Here is a 19,507-nt window from a genome sequence, read left to right as displayed (position 1 = left end):
TTCAATATGCTATCTAGGTTGGTCATAACTTTCCTTCCAAGGAATAAGCGTCTTTTAATTTCATGGCTGCAATCACCATCTGCAGTGATTTTGGAGCCCAGAAAAATAAAGTCTGATACTGTTTCCCCATCTATTTGCCATGAAGTGATGGGACCGGTTGCCATGATCTTTGTTTTCTGAATGTTGAGCTTTAGGCCAACTTTTTCACTCTCCTCTTTCACTTTCATCAAGAGGCTTTCTGATGTGAAGTTCCTCTTCACTTTCTGCCATAAGGGTGGTGTCATCTGCATATCTGAGGTTGTTGATATTTCTCCCGGCAATCTTGATTCCAGCTTGTGCTTCTTCCAGCCCAGCGTTTCTCATGATGTATTCTGCATATATCGAATCTTCTAGTACCCTCTCAAGTATGTACTTATTCAGGTTATCAAAATCATTGCTCTAACAGAGTAAGGTAATATAAGTAATCAATAGAAGCAAATGTAAACTTCGGGAAACTTTAGCCTTCAACTTGATTGGTGTGGTTGGTCAACACATTCCACTGATTTACAAAAATAATATAAACTCTGGGTGTGGGAAAAAGGATAAATTAGGGGCTGGAATTAACATATACACACTACTATTTATACTATGTATAAATATAAATAGATAACCAACAAGGACCTTCTGTATAACACAGTGACCTATACTCAATATTATGTAATAACCTGTAAGGGAAAAGAATCCGAGAAAAGTGTATATATATATATATATATACACATATATATACACATATATGTATATTTTATACATACATGTTTGAGTTGCTGTGCTGTACATCTGAAACTTATATAATATTATAAATCAACTATGTTGTTTGTTGTTTAGTCACTAAGTTGTGTCTGACATTTTCTCGGTCCCATGAACTGTAACCTGCCAAGCTCTCCTCTGTCCAGGGGATTTCCCAGACAAGAATACTGGAGTGGGTTGCCATTTCCTTCTAAATTAAAAAAAAAAAACACCTTTTTTTTTAAAGAATTAATAAAAGTAAAATGCCTGTAACTCTAAAAAAAGGAAATAATATAAATTATTTGAAAATTTTAAAGTAGTAAAGAGATCGCTATGAAGTGAACGTTTAGGTCATCCATCTCTGAAAGTATCTTTAATAACTCAAATCCTCTCTTCAAAACGTTTAAGTCTAAATGATGGAAGGCAGTGAAGATGTAATACGTTTTGTGTGGCTCAATGGTTTCTTGATGATCTAATCAATAGTTTTCTTTGGCTTCTCTTATAATTAATATTTGTAAATAATTTAGACAGATACTGAAGAAGGATCAAAGAGATTGTGTTCCTATGTGCCTTTGTAGATGGACTCTATCCAAATATGGCATTATCTGAAAAATAAAAGAATAAGTATCTATTACATATCTTATAATACATTTCATAGTTCCAGAATAACCCTGAAGGCAGAGAGAGGTACTGCTTCATAGATACAAGGAATAAGGTTTAGAGACACTACATGACTAAAGGCATGAGACTACTCAGTGGCAGAAGCAGAACTTGAGCCCAAGTGCGATGGGCTGAATGTTTGTGCTCCTCCAAATTCTTATGCTGAAACCCTAATCCTGATGGGATGGTCTTTGGAGGCGGGGCCTTTGGGAGGTAGTTAAGTCTCATGAAAGGGATTCGTGCCCTTACTGGAAGGGCCTCCCCAAACTAGCCAGCTGTTTCTATTGTGTAACAATACGGCAAGAAACCGCTCTCTGAAAACTAGGAAGAGGGATCTCCAAGAACCCAATCATGCTGGCACCCTGATCTCAGACCTCCAGCCTCCAGAACTGTGAGAAATAAAGTTAGTTGCTTAAGCCACTCAGTCTATAGTAATTTGTTATAGCAGCCCAAACTGAGTAAGACACCAAGTCTTCCATTTTTAAGGCATGGTTAAGTAAGATTCTCCCTCCTGGTGGCTCAGAGGTTAAAGCATCTGCCTGCAATGCGGGAGACCTGGGTTCGATCCCTGGGTTGGGAAGATCCCCTGGAGAAGGAAATGGCAACCCATGCCAGTATTCTTGCCTAGAGAATCCCATGGACAAAGGAGCCTTGTGGGCTACAGTCCATGGGTCGCAGAGAGTCGGACACAACTGAGCAACTTCACTTCACTTCACTTCTTTTGATTGATATATCTCCAAATGGAAAATTAAAGAGAGAGCTTCAAAATACCTGTGTCTGTTTTGGTTCATTTGAGTCTTACTTTAGATTCCACATATAAGTGATGTCATATGGTATTTGTCTTTCTCTTTCTGACTTACTTCACTTAGTACAATAATCTCTATGTCCACCCATGTTGCTGCAAATGGTGTTATTTCATTCTTTTTTGTGGTTGAGATTGTGTGGGTTTTCTTAGAATTGTGGTGGTTCAGTCACTAAGTCGTGTCTGACTCTTGAGATGCCATGGACTGTAGCTCGCAAAGTGCCTCTGTCCATGGGATTTTCCTGGCAAGAATACTAGAATGGGTTGCCATTTCCTTCTCCAGGGGATCTTCCCGACCTGGGAATAGAACCCTGGTCTCCTGCGTTGCTGGCAGATTCTTTACCAACCGAGCTACCAGGGAAGCGGAATACTTCCTCCTTGTAAAAGAGTTATTTTTTGAGCAAAGTTAACATATGACTGTTACAGATCAACTTTAAAACACAATGGAGAATCTCAGGTTTCCAGGCCACACTGTATCACCCTCTCTGCCCTGCTTATGAACGTGGTGGGTCAGGTGTATAGTCACAGCCTTGTCATCAAAGAAGTTACATTTCCAATATGACAATTATTTTGTTTGTGACCTAACTTAATCGTTTGTTGGTTATGTTTAACATAAATTATACTTTTTATTTTTTTCAAAATAAATGGAAAAATACCTTCAGTTACTTGTTTTGACTTACAAACAAGTATTTAACAATTAAAATATTTACCAGCAGTTCTTCTTCCTCCCTCCTGCAAAATAATACCACCAACACCACATGCCACCTCACCCCAAACTTCCTCCACATTTTATTGTTGTGTCGCAGGTCTTTTTGTTTGATATTTGTCAACAAAATCATTTCCACTGTATCTCAATTTTGCATATAACATTTTTGCAGACGTAACAGAAATTGATGAACAAGGAGGCCTCTGGATCCTTCTCAAAATATGGTTCTTAGGCCATCAGGCTCAGTATCACCTCTGCCTGCCTGAGAATGAATATTCTAGGACCCAAACTAGAGCCTACTGAATGAGCCGGTGTGGAGATGATCCCTCAAATCCTGTAAACCTGAGGAAACGAGGATCTTGGTCTATAGTAGATCTTGCTAGCCTAGTTTACATCGACTAGCCTAGTTTACTGATGCACATTTAACTTCAAACAGATTGCCTTTTAACTATCCCAGAGCAATGTGTATGAACCTCTTTCATTCCTAGAAATAACTCCTAAGTTTACTTATAGACCCCTCCTGTCAACTGGGTAGAAATCCTACCGCAGCATCTTACTTTTTGGTGGAAAGTGCCTTTTCTCCTTGTGAACGAAGAGACTCAGTTTGACCCAGGAGCTCCTGTCACTGTCAGGAACAGGTTTTTTGACCTCGTTGTGAGTAAGGGACTTGTAGGCACCATGGAAATGCCTCTTTTGAACTCTCAATAAGTTGACTTGATTGCTTCTTTCCACCAGGCAGTTGGATTCTCGCCTTTCGTTTATCTCCTCCAGGAGACGTTTGTCTATTTTAACTTTTTTAATTATTTCACTGTTTCTGTTTACAGATACCATTATGCTGACAAACTAATCATCAAGTGGTTCTTGCTGTCCTGCAAACAAATGCAGAAAAAAAAAATACTATCAATTGCTCACTTGACTTCAAATCCAATATTCACAATCAGTATTTGCCAGCATCTCCAGTTACTTTATCAAGTGATTACCTCATGTCAAGTATTTCTCCTTCTGCAGATACCACCACCACTGTGCCCCTCCCCCAACCTCCCTGCATCTCTTACCATTGCTTTCTAAGGTCTTAATATTTCCTGAGGAGAAAGAAAAGACCAGAGAAAGAGGATACAGTGAGAGAATATATTTTGGTTTTTAAAGTGATACTATGCATTGATTTTTGCTTTTGGGAACTTTCATTGCTTATTCTGATTATAAAGATAATATGAACTTATTATAGGAAATGAAGAAAATACAGCAAAGTATAAGGTAAAAAGCTAAAATCACTTGTAATCCTGACACAGCTAAATTAACATTTTGGATGTTTCTTTGCTAATAAATATCCAAAGATATTTCATTATAGAAAGTACAAGGGGTTCCCTGGCTGTCTAGTGGTCAGAACTCAGATTCCACTGGCGAGGCTGCATTGGATCCCTACTCAGGGAACTAAGATCCCTCAGGCTTAGCACTATAGCCAAAAATTAAAAAAAACAAATACAGAAGACATCAAACTGGTCATATAAAAACACAAATTTTAAACATATGTTTATAACTATTTAGGAAGATTTTGCTTGTTAGGCCAGTAAATTTGTCTTTTCAGGGATTTGAAGCACTTAAAAATCAGATATGCTAAATTTACAAAGGAGATTTAAAATATTTTAAGGATTTGTATTAACTAAGTTTGTAAATATACTACTTGAGCTGTTTAGTATTTTCAGCTTGGGTTAACTGAATATTCGGAGAAGGCAATGTCACCCCACTCCAGTACTCTTGCCTGGAAAATCCCATGGACAGAGGAGCCTGGTAGGCTGCAGTCCATGGGGTTGCTGAGAGTCGGACATGACTGAGCGACTTCACTTTCACTTTTCACTTTCATGCATTGGAGAAGGAAATGGCAACCCACTCCAGTGTTCTTGCCTGGAGAATCCCAGGGACAGGGGAGCCTGGTGGGCTGCCTTCTGTGGGGTCACACAGAGTTGGACACGACTGAAGTGACTTAGCAGTAGCAGTAACTGAATATTAATTGCAGAAAAAATAAGAATGATCATTCTTTATACAAAAATAACTCAATTTAGGGAATTTTCTGGCAATCCAGAGGTTAGCACTTCATGCTTTTACAGCCAGGGGCAGTGGTCTTTCAGTCTCTTGTTGGGGAACTAAGATCCCACAAGCCATGTGGCATAGCCAAATTAAAAAAAAAAAACCACAAACCACAATTTAGAAATAGAATACAACTCATGTTGAAATCAACGTTTTCATTTTAGAAAATCAGTATTATGAGCCCTAAAGTCCTACCAACCCAAATGTCCATCGACAGCTGAGCGGATAAATAAATCATGGTATATCCACACAATGGATACTATGCAGTTAGTAAGAGAAAAAAGAAAGTACTATTGATACTCATAATAACATGGCTGACTCTCAGAAAAATTGGGTTGAGTGAAGAAAAGTCAGACCAAAAAAAATGGCATTGTATGATTCTACTCATACAAAATTTTATGAAATATGAACTACTCTATAGTGACCGAAAGCAGAGAAGTGGTTGTCTGGAAATGAGGAGGGGTTAAGAACAATGGCAGCAAGCAGGATTGTAAAGTAATACACTGTATGAGTAAGCTTGTAGTGGTGATTAATATGTTATCTTGATTGTGGTGATGGTTTCATGTCTTTGCATATATCAAAGCTAATCAAATTGTATATAGATCATCCTTGACTTAGGGTGGGGTTTCAACCAGATAAACCCATTGTTTATTGAAAATGTCTTAAGGTGAAAATGCATTTAATACACCTAACCTACCAAACATGATAGCTTAGCCTCACCTACTTTAACGTGCTAAGAACATGTACATCGGCTTTCAGTTGGGCAAAATCATCTAACACTTCTTATAAAACTTATTTTATAATAAAGTGCTGATTTTCAAATGTAGTTAATTGAACATTCTACTGAAAGTGAAAAACTGAATGGTTGTAATTGTATCAGTTGTTTTCACTTTTGATCACATGGCTGACTGGGAGCTGGGAGTATTGTCCCACAAGTCACTAGCCTGGGAAAAGATCAAAGTTCAAAATCTGAAGTATTTGAAATATGGTTTCTACTAAATACATATTGCTTTTGCACCATCATAAAGCTGAAAAATTGTACACCAAATCATTGTAAGTTAGAGACCATCTGCACTTTAACCATGCAGTTTATTGTATGCCAATTATATCACAATAAAGCTGCGGAATAAAATTGGGATTAGCACTGAGCACATTGCATAAAGCAAGTGGTTAATAAATACTTGTTGAATGAATAAAAAGTATATTAATTATCAGATAATTTCTATTCACTTAACTTTAACATTATGAGAATTTTTCATATCACTACGTGTCATTCGTAGTAAAAAAGGTACTCTCTGATGACAGTAGTCTATCACATGGATTTATAACGATTAATTGATTAGTCTCTTTATTGTTAGACTTTTAGATTGTTTACCCTTTAACACTTTCAAGTGACAAAAATCTTGCAAACATATATTATTTTAGGAAACCCACAAGACATCAGTTTTCCATTCCTAAATACACAAAGGATAAAAGGTATAGTTTCAGAGTTCTCTGGGCTAACAAATAAATCTTACAAGCAAAAAGTTACTACTTGAAGAAAATAGTTGCTTGGAATAAAAGCAAATGCTTTAATGGAGAATGAAATTCCTGACTTTTTTTCCTCCCTCTGTCCAGAGCCATAAGGAAGATTCAGATATTCTGAACAATCATAAAGAATTATCTCAGGAAGTTATTGCCACAATAATGATGCAAAACTCAGAGGCATGCAACAATAAATATTTATTCTCATGCTCAGTAGTACATTGTTTAGATTCAGGCAAATTTGGTTGGGACTGGCTCCCCGCTGAGGGTGAAGGTCCTACAATTCTAGGACTAAGAGAAATAAGTAAAGCTATTTTTCGCTAATCCAATATCTCAGATGAGATCTAACTCTCCTATACTCATTTCATTTCTGGGAATTTTTAAGAACATAAACTCTGTTTTAAGAATATGAGAAGAAAAGCTCTTTTACTAAATGACAATTGTATTGCACATCTCTGGCATATACAGTCTTTCTGCTTTATCTTTCTCTTTCCCGTCTCCCTGGGAAAATCCTTGATTTCAGCCATCATATTATTTACAATAATATGGAGTCGGAGCTCAGTATAATGTAGGAGCTCAATAAAAAGCAGTTGACTTTCCTAAAAGTATAAATCCAGTAATGTTAGCTCACAAATATAAAAGATATACAACCCACCAAGAAATGATCCCTTGGTTTTCAAGTAAGCAATTCTTTAGGCAAGATGTCAGTTCCAGAAGTGAACAAGGAAGAGAGAAGATACCTTTTCAACATCGGATCTAGCAAGTTTAAACTGAAGGGAGATAAAATATTTTATGCACTCAATTAACACTAAATAATTAAACTGGCCTCAATCTTGCTAACTCTATTTGATCACCTGTTAATTATCCAAAGTAGTAAAAACAAGAAGATATGAATGAAATAAATCTACAAATACCTCTATCTCATTTTTGTCATTAATTTCAAGTTACTTTTACTAGAGATACTAATTTGTTGGAAATTAAACTCCTTGAATTCTGTCTCCTTTACTGCTTTTACTGTTTATCATCCTCTCTGCAAGATGTTCAAATGAAAAACAAGTGGGGACATGACTAAAGGAAGTAGAAAACAAGGTAATTGTCTCATGTACTTTTGAGCTAATTTATATTTTGTTAAAAGCCCATTATATAGATTTACTGCAAATGAAATGTAGATGTCTTAGTCACAAATTCACTAAGAAGATCACAGAATTCAACCGTTTTTACTAATAGACTAATTTATTTGATATCACTGTGCATTCTCACCCTACGTGTGTTTTATTATTTTTAAACTAATTTTTATTGGAGTACAGTTTCTTTACAATGTGTTAGTTTCTACTGTACAGCAAAATGAATCAGCCGTACATATACATCTATCCTCTCCCTTTTGGATTCCTTCCCATTCAAGTCACCACAGTGCATTAGGAACTAGTCAATCAAGTCCAGGAAGCGCAGAGAGTCCCATATAAGATAAACTCAAGGAGAAACATGCCAAGACACATATTAATCAAACTAATAAAAATTAAATACAAAGAAAAATTATTAAAAGCAGCATAGGAAAATAAAACTCATTACAGAGCACATGAACACAGGAGCCAACTAAAATTAGACACAGCAAGAGTCTAATGGTAAGAGCATGGAATCTGAAGTCAAAAAGGTTTGACTCCTGCTCAAGCTATGCTAATTGTGTGGCCTCAGGTAAGTTACCTTCTCTGGCCCTCAGTTACCTTACATGTTTAATGGAAATAATATCCAAATCACAGAGAACCATAAGGATTAAATGAGCTAATACATTATCAAGAACTTAATATAAACAAAACTCAATAAATGGCAACTTGAAAATATCTATTAGTCACTGTAAAAACATTTTTGTTTAATTGGATAAATAAATAGTATTTTTGTCCCCTCAGTTATTAATCTATTTGCAATGTGATCAGACTGAAGTGACTTAGCAGCAGCAGCAGTAGCAGGTTCAGCTACATAATTTGTGGTGGCCAGAGCAAAATGATAAGGCAAGGGCCCTTGCTGAAAAATCACTGAGAATTTTAAGATGGTGGCAGAAGAGCATTAAACCAAGTGGGCCCCTTCTTAGGGATGGGGGCTGGCGCTTGTGTGACGGTAGAGAGAGGTCACATGTCTATGAAACTGGCTGTATGTGTGACATAAGAACAAGTCAATTTCTATGCTTAAATCACCTAGTTTTAGTGTCTTAAATGGAGGTAAATAATGCGCCTAACCTATGACTTTTTAAAGGTATGTATTTTTAAGCATGCATATACAGTCAGTTCAGTCGCTCAGTCATGTCCGACTCTTTGTGACTCTATGGACTGCAGCACGCCAGGCTTCCCTGTCCATCACCAACTCCCAGGGCTTATTCAAACTCATGTCCATCGAGTCTGTGATGCCATCCATCTCATTCTCCGTTGTCCCCTTCTCCTTGAACGGTTGTTCTTGAATCATGCAAAGACGCCAGGATTCTTGGCCTCAGAAGGAGAAGAATTCAATCCCGGGCCAGAGACGAGGCTTGATCGCTCAGAGCTTTTGTCTAATAAAATTTTATTAAAGTATAAAGGAGATAGGGAAAGCTTCTGACATAGGTATCAGAAGGGGGCAGAAATAGTACCCGCTTGCTAGTGTTAGCAATGGAGTTATATACTCTCCAATGAATCCAAAGAATGTCTGGAGGTTGTAAAGACCTCACCAGACCTACTCCCATAGTTTACATTTTAAGATAACAGGATTAGCCAGAAGGTTTAACCCAGAGACTGTCCTCAGGCAGGATACATTATTGTTATATAATCCTAAGGAATGTAGAGGGAAAAAAAAGTTTGTCCTTTCTTCCTCTGATACTTCCAGACCCCTCTCTCGTTGGTGACCCCTAGACTTCTTATCAACCTGCCTAGGAAATGACTCTGGCATCCTCCTGTCTTCAATCTTTCCCAGCATCAGGGCCTTTTCAAATGAGTCAGTTCGCCATATCAGGTGGCCAAAGTATTGGAGTTTCAGCTTCAGCATCAGTCCTTCCAATGAATAATCAGGACTGATTTCCTTTAGGATGGACTGGTTGGATCTCCTCGCAGTCTAAGGCACTCTCAAGAGTCTTCTCCAACGCCACAGTTCAAAAGCATCAATTCTTTGGTACTCAGCTTTCTTTATGGTCCAACTCTCACATCCATACATGACTACTGGAAAAACAATAGCTTTGATTAGATGGACCTTTGTTTGCAAAGTACTGTCTGTGCTTTTTAATATGCTGTCTAGGTTGGTCATAGCTTTTCTTCCAAGAAGTAAGCAGTCATTTAATTTCCTGCCTGCAGTCACCATCTGCAGTGATTCTGGAGCCCAAGAAAAGAGTCTCTCTCACTGTTGCCATTGTTTCCCCATCTATTTGCCATGAAGTGATGGGACCAGATGCCGTCTTAGTTGAGTTTTAAGCCAACTTTTTCACTCTCCTCTTTCACTTTCATTAAGAGGCTCTTTAGTTCTTTGCTTTCTGCCATAAGGGTGGTGTCATATGCATATCTGAGGTTATTGATATTTCTCCCAGCAATCTTGATTCCAGTTTGTGATTTATCCAGCCTGGCATTTCACATGATGTACTCTGCATATAAGTTAAATAAGCAGGGTGACAATATACAGCCTTGATGTACTCCTTTCCTGTTTTGGAACCAGTCTGTTGTTCCATGTCCAATTCTAACTGTTGCTTCTTGACCTGCATACAGATTTCTCAGGACACAGGTCAGGTGGTCTGGTATTCCCATCTCTTTCAGAATTTTCCACAGTTTGTTGTGATCCACATAGTCAAAGGCTTTGGCATAGTCATGGCATCTGGTCCCATCACTTCATGGGAAATAGATGGGGAAACAGTGTCAAGACTTTATTTTTTGGGGCTCCAAAATCACTGCAGATGGTGATTGCAGCCATGAAATTAAAAGATGCTTACTCCTTGGAAGAAAAGTTATGACCAACCTAGATAGTATATTTAAAAGCAGAGACATTACTTTGCCGACTAAGGTCCATCTAGTCAAGGCTATGGTTTTTCCAGCGGTCATGTATGGATGTGAGAGTTGGACTGTGAAGAAGGCTGAGCGCTGAAAAATTGATGCTGTTGAACTGTGGTATTGGAGAAGACTCTTGAGAGTCCCTTGGACTGCAAGGAGATCCAACCAGTCCATTCTGAAGGAGATCAGCCCTGGGATTTCTTTGGAAGGAATGATGCTAAAGCTGAAACTCCAGTACTTTGGCCACCTCATGGGAAGAGTTGACTCATTGGAAAAAAACTTTGATGTTGGGAGGGATTGGGGGCAGGAGGAGAAGGGGATGACAGAGGATGAGATGGCTGGATGGCATCACTGACTGGATGGACGTTGAGTCTGAGTGAACTTCGGGAGTTGGTGATGGACAGGGAGGCCTGGTGTGCTGCCATTCATGGGGTCACAAAGAGTCGGACATGACTGAGCGACTGAACTGAACTGAACTGATATGCTTTTCTGGAACTCTTGCTTTTTCGATGATCCAGCGGATGTTGGCAATCTGATCTCTGGTTCCTCTGCCTTTTCTAGATCCAGCTTGAACATCTGGAAGTTCACGGTTCATGAACTGTTGAAGCCTGGCTTGGAGAATTATGATCATTACTTTGCCAGCATGTGAGACAAGTGCAACTGTGTGGTAGTCTGAGTGTTCTTTGGCTTTGCCTTTCTTTGGGATTGGAATGAAAACTGACCTTTTCCAGTCCTGTGGCCACTGCTGAGTTTTCCAAATTTGCTGGCATATTGAGTGCAGCACTTTCACAGCATCGTCTTTCAGGATTTGAAATAGCTCAACTGGAATTCCATCACCTCCACTAGCTTTGTTCGTAGTGATGCTTCCTAAGGCATGCTTGACTTCACATTCCAGGATGTCTGGCTCTAAGGTGAGTGATCACACCATCATGATTATCTGGGTCGTGAAGATCTTTTTTGCACAGTTTTGTGTATTCTTGCCACCTCTTCTTAATATCTTCTGCTTCTGTTAGCTCCATACCATTTCTGTCCTTTATTGCACCCAATTTTGCATGAAATGTTCCCTTGTTATCTCTAATTTTCTCAAAAAGCTCTCTAGTCTTTCCCATTCTATTGTTTTCCTCTATTTCTTTGCATTGATCTCTGAGGAAGGCTTTCTTATCTCTCTTTGCTATTCTTTGGAACTCTGCATTCAAATGGGTATATCTTTCCTTTTCTTCTTTGCCTTTAGCTTCTCTTTTTCTCAGCTATTTGTAAGGCCTTCTCAGACAACCATTTTGCCTTTTTGCACTTCTTTTTCTTGTTGATGGTCTTGATCACTGCTTCCTGTACAATGTCACAAACTTCTGTCCGTAGTTCTTCAGGCACTCTACCAGATCTAATCCCTTGAATCTGTTTGTCACTTTCACTGTATAAGGGATTTGATATAGGTCATACCTAAATCATGCATATTCAGTGGATCCTGGACTCCGTGTTTGAAAATTTACCTACTCACTGAAATTTGCTATCCAATAATCAATACTGTAGCACTTTCACAGTCATCCCCAAACACGCACATAGCAGTGAAAAACCTGGATCTCCTTGATGTGCACACCAGCCAAGTAGAGCAAGGCTCTCTCTCTGCCTTCTTGTTTCAGCTCTCATAAGTGTGCCGTTTTCCTCATATTTTGGGGCTCACGTGTGGTGTTTCTTGCATTTTAGTGCTTTGCATTGATTTCACTGTTTAAAATGCCCGTCAAGTTTCATGCTAAAGTAGCCTCTGGTGTTCCTAGACGGCAAGAAGGCTGTGATGTGCCTTATGTGTGTTAGATCAACCTTGTTTAAGAATGAATTATAGTGCTATCAACTGTGAGTTCAACATCAATGAATCAACAACATACTTTGTGTCTCTAAACTGAAACACTCTTAAAAAAAAAAAAACTATACACTGATTGGTTGACAAAAATGCTGTGACCACAGGCTGTGGTCACAGAGCCTCTATATTTCCTCTAAGAGCCATGGTTCAGTATTTGCTAATTCAATGTTCAGGGCACTGTATAGAATATAACTACCAAAATACCAAGAACCAAATATGTATATATTGAAAGCGTGTTACTATTTCCACAGGTATACTGGGCTTCCCAAGTGGCTCAGTGGTGAAAAATCTGCCTGTCAATGCAGGAGAAATGGGTTCAATCCCTGGGTCACAAAGATCCCCTAGAGAAGGAAATGGTAACCCACTTCAGCAGTCTTGCTTGGAAAAATCCCATGGACAGAGGAGCCTGGCTGGCTACAGTCCATGGGGTTGCAAGGAGTCGTGTCTGACTCAGTGACTAAACAACAACAATAACAGGTATATTATTATAAATTACCTTCAACATACAGCAACTCAGAGCCTATGTGAAGTCCACTGGCGTGGCTCAGCCTACTGATATGTTACCCTGGCAATGGAATATTACGATTTGTGCCATTCTGGCTTTGTTCTAGTCATAGAATCCTGGTTAAGAGAAGTTTTAAAGTCAGAGAAACCATTTAGTTATCAGCTGTATGTTCTTGAATAAATTACTCAATCTCTCTTAATATCAGTTTCTCCATCTGTGAAATAGGACAAAGATATCTATATCACGAAGCTGTGTTTGTGTGTATGTGGTCGAAAGAGAGAGGAGTTGGAATTATTAAAAAAAAAAAAAAACCTAAATGGCGTCACTCGTGCTAAAGCCCATGATGCCAAACCTAGATTTAATCCCTAATGTAATTGCAGCTTCCACCCCTCCCAGAAATGTAGTTTTAATCAACTCGTTTGGAATTTTCAATAAAGTAAACTGCCACGAGGGTCCTCTCCATCCCCCAGAGGAAGAAAAGATAACCTTTGCTTTTCTCTCCCCTCATTCCCCTGATCTAAAGCAACCCCCACTTTTTTTTCCTTTTGTTAATAGCTCCCTTTCCCACCTTCCTTCCTATAAAAGCCTTCCATTTTGTATAACCCCCCAAGTTCCCTTCTAGTTGCTAGATGGAATGCCTCCCAGTTCGTGAATTACCTAATAAAGCCAATTTCATTTTCAAATTTGTTCGGCTAAATTTTGTTTTTTTAGCAGAGTTAAAGGAGATATGCATACAATGCACGTGTCCAGCATCAATTTATTATACGCACTGACATTTCTTGAGCACCTACTCTGGGTCTGTTGCTGTTCTGTGCACTGAGGGCAAATAGGTACCTGCCCCCAAGGAACTTAAGGTCTAATGGTTTGTGGTAAGTACTTAGTAAATTGTTGCTATTTTAAAATTGATTTTATTAAAACTTCATGTTTCATGTGGGTATTTTATTTGTATGCTTTTTTCTCAGAAGAGGAAGCCTCCCCCTTTAAAAAAAACCTTCAGAAATACATTTCAGAAATACAAAAGTCATCATTTCTTTTTTTTTTTAATTGAAGTATAGTTGATTTACAATATTGTGCCAATCTCTGTTGCACAGCAAAGTGACTCAGTTATATACACACATTCTTTATGGTTTATTATAGGGTATTGAATATAATTCCTGTGCTATACATTAAGACCTTGTTGTTTATCCATTCAAAAGATAGAAGTTTGTATCTACCAACTCCACACTCCCAGTCCATCCCTCTCCCTCAACCCCAACCCCTTTGGCAACCACAAGTCTGATCTACGAGTCTGTTGCTGTTTGGTAAATAGGTTCATTTGTGTCATGTTTTAGAGCCCACGGATAAGTGATATCATACGGTATTTATCCTTCTGACTTTCTTCACTTAGTATGATAATCTCTAGTCACATTCATGTTGCTGCAAATAACATCATTTTGTTCTTTTCTATGGTCCAGTAGTATTCTGTTGTATATACGCGCCACATCCTCTTTACCCATCCATCCGTCAGTGGACGTTTAAGATGTTTCCACGTTTCAGTTTTGAGTAGAGCTGCTATGAACATAGTTGTGCATTGTCAAGAAGCATTTAAGAGGAGGCTTCCTGTGTGCTGTTTTGGATCTGTCAGGAATCCTCTGTTCCTTATTAATTCCTGAATACTCGGGAATTAAGAGGAGAGGCAAGCCTCTCCCGGGGCTGACGGATCCAGGTATTTCCTTCGTTAGTTTTTCAATACGGTGAAAAGTACCCTCTTCGTTCTTATGAACCATACGGTAAAAGTGATTGTATTCAACTCTCTCTCTCTTTTATAGAGATCGCCTATGTTTTGTAAGTCTGGAATTTTAATCTTTATCTTTGCTTAGAATAACTACCTTGTAAGACAATATATATGCCCACACCACGTTGATTAAAACACCTTTGCTCCATCAGAGCTTTGGTCCCCGTGTTTGCTTTCTCTCTCTCTCTCTCTAAGGCTGATTTTCTGGAGCACAGAGACCCATCGTGCTCATTCTCCCACCCAGGCTTCTAAGACCCTCTCTTGAGAAGCCGCACTGTGCCTTCACACCCCTCCAGAGGGCGCCAGGTGCCTTCGTGAGCGACGCAAGCCCTGTGTCAAAGGACTTTATTGGTTTTCTGCGTAAACCAAGGAATATCAGCCTCTCTTTCTCTCTCCTTTACTTTCTTATAGTCGACTCCGGACCACCAGGTTCTGGTCCATTAAAGGACCTCAACAGTTCATGTATCTTTTTGATTTACGGTTTTGTCCAGGTATATTCCATCTAGTCAAGGCTATGGTTTCTCCAGTGGTCATGTATGGATGTGAGAGTTGGACTGTGAACAAAGCTGAGCACCAAAGAATTGATGCTTTTGAACTGTGGTGTTGGAGAAGACTCTTGAGAGTCCCTTAGACTGCAAGGAGATCCAACCAGTCCATTCTAAAGGAGATCAGTCCTGGGTGTTCACTGGAAGGACTGATGCTGAGGCTGAAACTCCAATACTTTGGCCACCTGATGCGAAGAGTTGACTCATTGAAAAAGACCCTGATGCTGGGAAAGATTGAGGGCAGGAGGAGAAGGGGATGACAGAGGAGGAGTTGGTTGGATGGCTCAATGGACATGGGTTTGGGTGAACTCCGGGAGTTGGTGATGGACAGGAAGGCCTGGCATGCTGCAGTTCATGTGGTCGCAAAGAGTCGGACACGACTGAGCAGCTGAACTGAACTGAACTGGTTCCTAGGAGTGGGATTGCTGGATTATACGGTAATTCTATTTTTAGTTTTCTGAAGAACCTCCACGCTGTTTTCCGCAGTGGCAGCACCAGCAGTGTAGAAGGGTTCCCTTTCCTCTACACCCTTTCCAGCATTTGTTACTTGCAGGCCAAAGCCATCATTTCTTCACCTGTTTACAGAAATTAGTGATAGAAGAAAGACTGGTGTCTACGAAACCAGCTCACAATGCCAAAGAAATTAATTCCTTAAAGAACTATATCAAGGGTCAGCAAAAGAAACTAAATCACCTAACTCTAATGAAATTAGAATACAAAAATCATTAAGACCAACACAGGGCAGTTGCTAAAGATAAGAAACTGTTTTGCTTTTTTTTTGTTTTTTAAAGAACAAAGCTCCCAGATATGCAAAAGACTTATCAAGAGATCTCACCAGTTGGGCACAATCCTGGCACCTGAGGGCAGGGGCTATATTCAAATCCTCCATTCTCAGAGTGCAATCTGGAGGAAGATTTCTACGTCTTTGAATTTCAGCTTCCTTAGCTGTTAAGTGGGGTGGATGTCAGTATTGTGATGATTAAACAACAGATGAAAGGACTTCTAAACTATAAAGTACAACCCAAGCATCATGAGTTCTTCTAAAATGTATAATAGATTAGATTTTTAATTCATAAAGTTACATGTGCTGTGCCCAAGAGTAACATTCTGTCTACAACACAGTTATTTGTAACATAAGAAACCCAACTGGGGACTTCCCTGATGGTACATTGAATAGGAATCCCCCTATCAATGCAGGGGACAAGGGTTCCATCCCAGCTCTGGGAAGATTACACATGCCCCAGGGCAACTGAAGCCCACGTGGGTAACTTCTGAACCCCACACGCCCTAGTCTGTGCTCCTGCAACAGGAGAAGCCACCACAGTGAGAAGCCCGTGCACCACAACAAAAAAAATAGCAACCCCCCCACCCCTCCACCCCGGCTCATCTCAACTAGAGAAACCTGTGCATATCAACGAGGACCCAGCGCAACCAAAAATAAATAATTGTTTTTAAAAGGAAAGAAACCCAACTGAAATAATTCTTTTTTTTTTTTTTGCTGTACCATGTGACATGTGGATTCTTAGTTCCCCAGCCAGGGATTGAACTTGCATCCCCTGCATTGGAAGGCAGGTTCTTAACCACTGGATCACCAGAGAAGTCCCTGGAATAATTCTTGAGCCAACACATTTTCCTTGCTCAAAGATTACTCTCCCAGCAAGTTTCAGGCTATATTCTTGAGTATCCCATTTTTATTTGCTTAGACTTGCTAGGGTTTGCTGCTCTCTTTAAATTATCAAACTAAATAGACCTAGAAGGAAATAATCAAGACAAACAGTGTTTATTTGAGATCAAAGAATTGCCATTTGGGACACACAGTTTCAGGCAGCAACCCAAACAGTATCTGGTGGGAAGTAAGTCAGCGGCTTTTAAAGGAAAAAGGGGGAGGTTTGTATTAGTGATTTTTCCCTCCAGTGATTTGCTGAGGCTATTACCAGAGGGAGGTAAAAGTGCATTACTGTGACGTTTCAGGTCCTCTTGCAGAGTCCTTTGAGTATTTGTGGTTTGACTCAGTTCATGGTGTGACTGGCTAAGGCTGTGCACAAGATCCACCTTTTTAATGGCCTCTTGGCTCCATTTAAAAACCCCTTGACATAAGTAAGTGCATTTTATTTCACATTTCATATCCCCCCCTTCTTTTTTAAAATTCTACTTTATTTTACTTTAAAATACTGTATTGGTTTTGCCATACATCAACATGAATCCGCCACGGGTGTACACATGTTCCCAATCCTGAACCCCCTCCCACCTCCCTCCCCATACCATCTCTCTGGGTCATCCCAGTTATTTTTTCCCCTTTTGATCCAGATTTGTCTCTGAAAGCATCACTGCTTCTAGACCTGCTTTGTCTCACATCAGTGGGATGAACTTCTCCCCGAAAATTAGATCCCTCCCATGCCAGGGGAGTTTTTAATTTCTGCTGGCTATTTCAGAGAGTCAGTGTTATAAGGATTAGGCCACATCTGACCAACAGGGAAGTACTCAGGAAAAGACTTGAGCAATTTCATCACCCACAAATTTCACTGTTACCTGAATGTTCAAGTAAATAAACCTTCAGTTCAGTTCAGTTGTTCAGTCATGTCTGACTCTTTGGAACACCATGGTCCACAGCACGCCAGGCCTCCCTGTCCATCACCAACTCCCTGAGATTGCTCAAACTGATGTCCATTGAGTCGGTAATGCCATGCAACCATTTCATCCTCTATCATCCCTGTCTCCTCCTGCCCTCAATCTTTCCCAGCATCATCCAATGAGTCAGTTCTTCACATCAGGTGGCCAAAGTATTGGAGCTTCAGCTTCAGCATCAGTCCTTCCAATGACTGATTTTCTTTAGTATTGACTGGTTGGATCTCCTTGCAGTCCAAGGCACTCTCAAGAGTCTTCTCTAACACCGCAGTTCAAAAGCATCAATTCTTTGGTGCTCAGTTTTCTTTATAGTCCAACTTTCACATCCATACATGACTACTGGAAAAACCATAGTTTTGACTAGATGGACCTTTGTTGGCAAAGTAATGTCTCTGCTTTTTAATATGCTATCTAGCTTGGTCATAGCTTTTCTTCCCAGGAGCAAGGGTCATTTAATTTCCTGGCTGCAGTCACCATCTGCAGTGATTTTAGAGTCCAAGGAAATAGTCTCTCACTGTTTCCATTGTTTGCACATCTATTTGCCATAAAGTGATGTGACCAGATGCCAGAAGCCTTACTATCATTTCGATCCATTGAGAGACCACAGTCTTGGTGTTTGTAGAAGCTTTGGAGCAGGTCTGAGTAAGGAGCAGTGTAAATCTAGCTACAAACACACATAGCAAAATTCTAAAAATCATAAATAATATTTGAAGTCCTGATCTTATCTAAGTGCCCAGAGCTGAAGACAGCCAGCTGAAAATGTTGACAGGGAACAGAGAAGCTTTGTGCTATTTTTCTAATGTTTCAAGTTCTACTTCAGATTCACCAGAAAGTTTGTGTGTGTGTGTGTGTGTGTGTGTGTGTGTCTGTCTGTCTGTCTGTCTGTATGTATGTTTTTAATATTTATTTATTTGGCTGGACCAGGTCTTAGGTGTGGCCCTTGGGATCTTTACTTGAGGCATGCGAACTCTTAGTCGTGGCTGTGGGACCTTGTTCCCTGACCAGGGATCAAACCCGGGCCTCCTGCATTGGAAGCATGGTGTCTTAGCCACTGGACTACCAGGGAAGTTCTGAAATTCACTGCAAGTGTTAATCTAGGTGCAGCAGGAGGTGTTGGCTAGGGCATTCTGTCAACGGCTGCCCCATGCTGCAAGGAGATAATGAAGCCCTATTTGATTATCTAAAACAACCCTCACTGGGGAACCCAGGGATTCCCAGTGTTGTTGGGCCAAGCCTCAAGTGGTAGATTTTGTTAATTCAGCTATGGTCCAACAGGTCAGTATGGACTGCACCAGTTCAAGGAACAAATCCTTTCACATGGCAATCAATGGAGAGTATATGAGGGTATAAAAAGCAGGCAGCCGAGTCTCATCTCGACCAATGAGATTTTGGCTGGATTTCTTTCTCTAACAAGAACTTGAAGTTAAGTGAAATGCTATGGTATAAAAAGGCATTATCCTGTCACATACCAGCTGTGTAAACATTCATAAGTCTATGGTTCTCCTTTGAAATTACTTACAAAGGTGGACCCTGAAGGAGAACATAGTCTCCAGTCAAGAGTGTGATTATCCCCGAAAAAAAACGAGTGTGATTATTCATGTTTCCACTGACAGGTTATGGACTTAGGGGTACGTTCCAGTCATGGACCATGCAGCCATTACAGCCT

General features: G+C 39.7%; 1 protein-coding gene across 1 annotated transcript; it reads right to left on the bottom strand.

The window, feature by feature from the left end:
* SPATA45 (spermatogenesis associated 45) lies at positions 1,124–12,946 on the bottom strand. The gene is made up of 3 exons (XM_005691000.2): positions 12,889–12,946; positions 3,491–3,802; positions 1,124–1,370 (listed from the first exon to the last, which is right to left on the bottom strand). The coding sequence occupies exons 2-3, from the start codon at positions 3,762–3,764 to the stop codon at positions 1,351–1,353; spliced, it is 294 nt and encodes a 97-aa protein (XP_005691057.2). The 5' UTR covers positions 3,765–3,802; positions 12,889–12,946; the 3' UTR covers positions 1,124–1,350.

This window comes from Capra hircus, chromosome 16 (genome assembly GCF_001704415.2).
Source record: "Capra hircus breed San Clemente chromosome 16, ASM170441v1, whole genome shotgun sequence".
Lineage (NCBI taxonomy): Eukaryota > Metazoa > Chordata > Mammalia > Artiodactyla > Bovidae > Capra > Capra hircus.
This window is presented reverse-complemented; position numbering and strand designations above follow the sequence as displayed.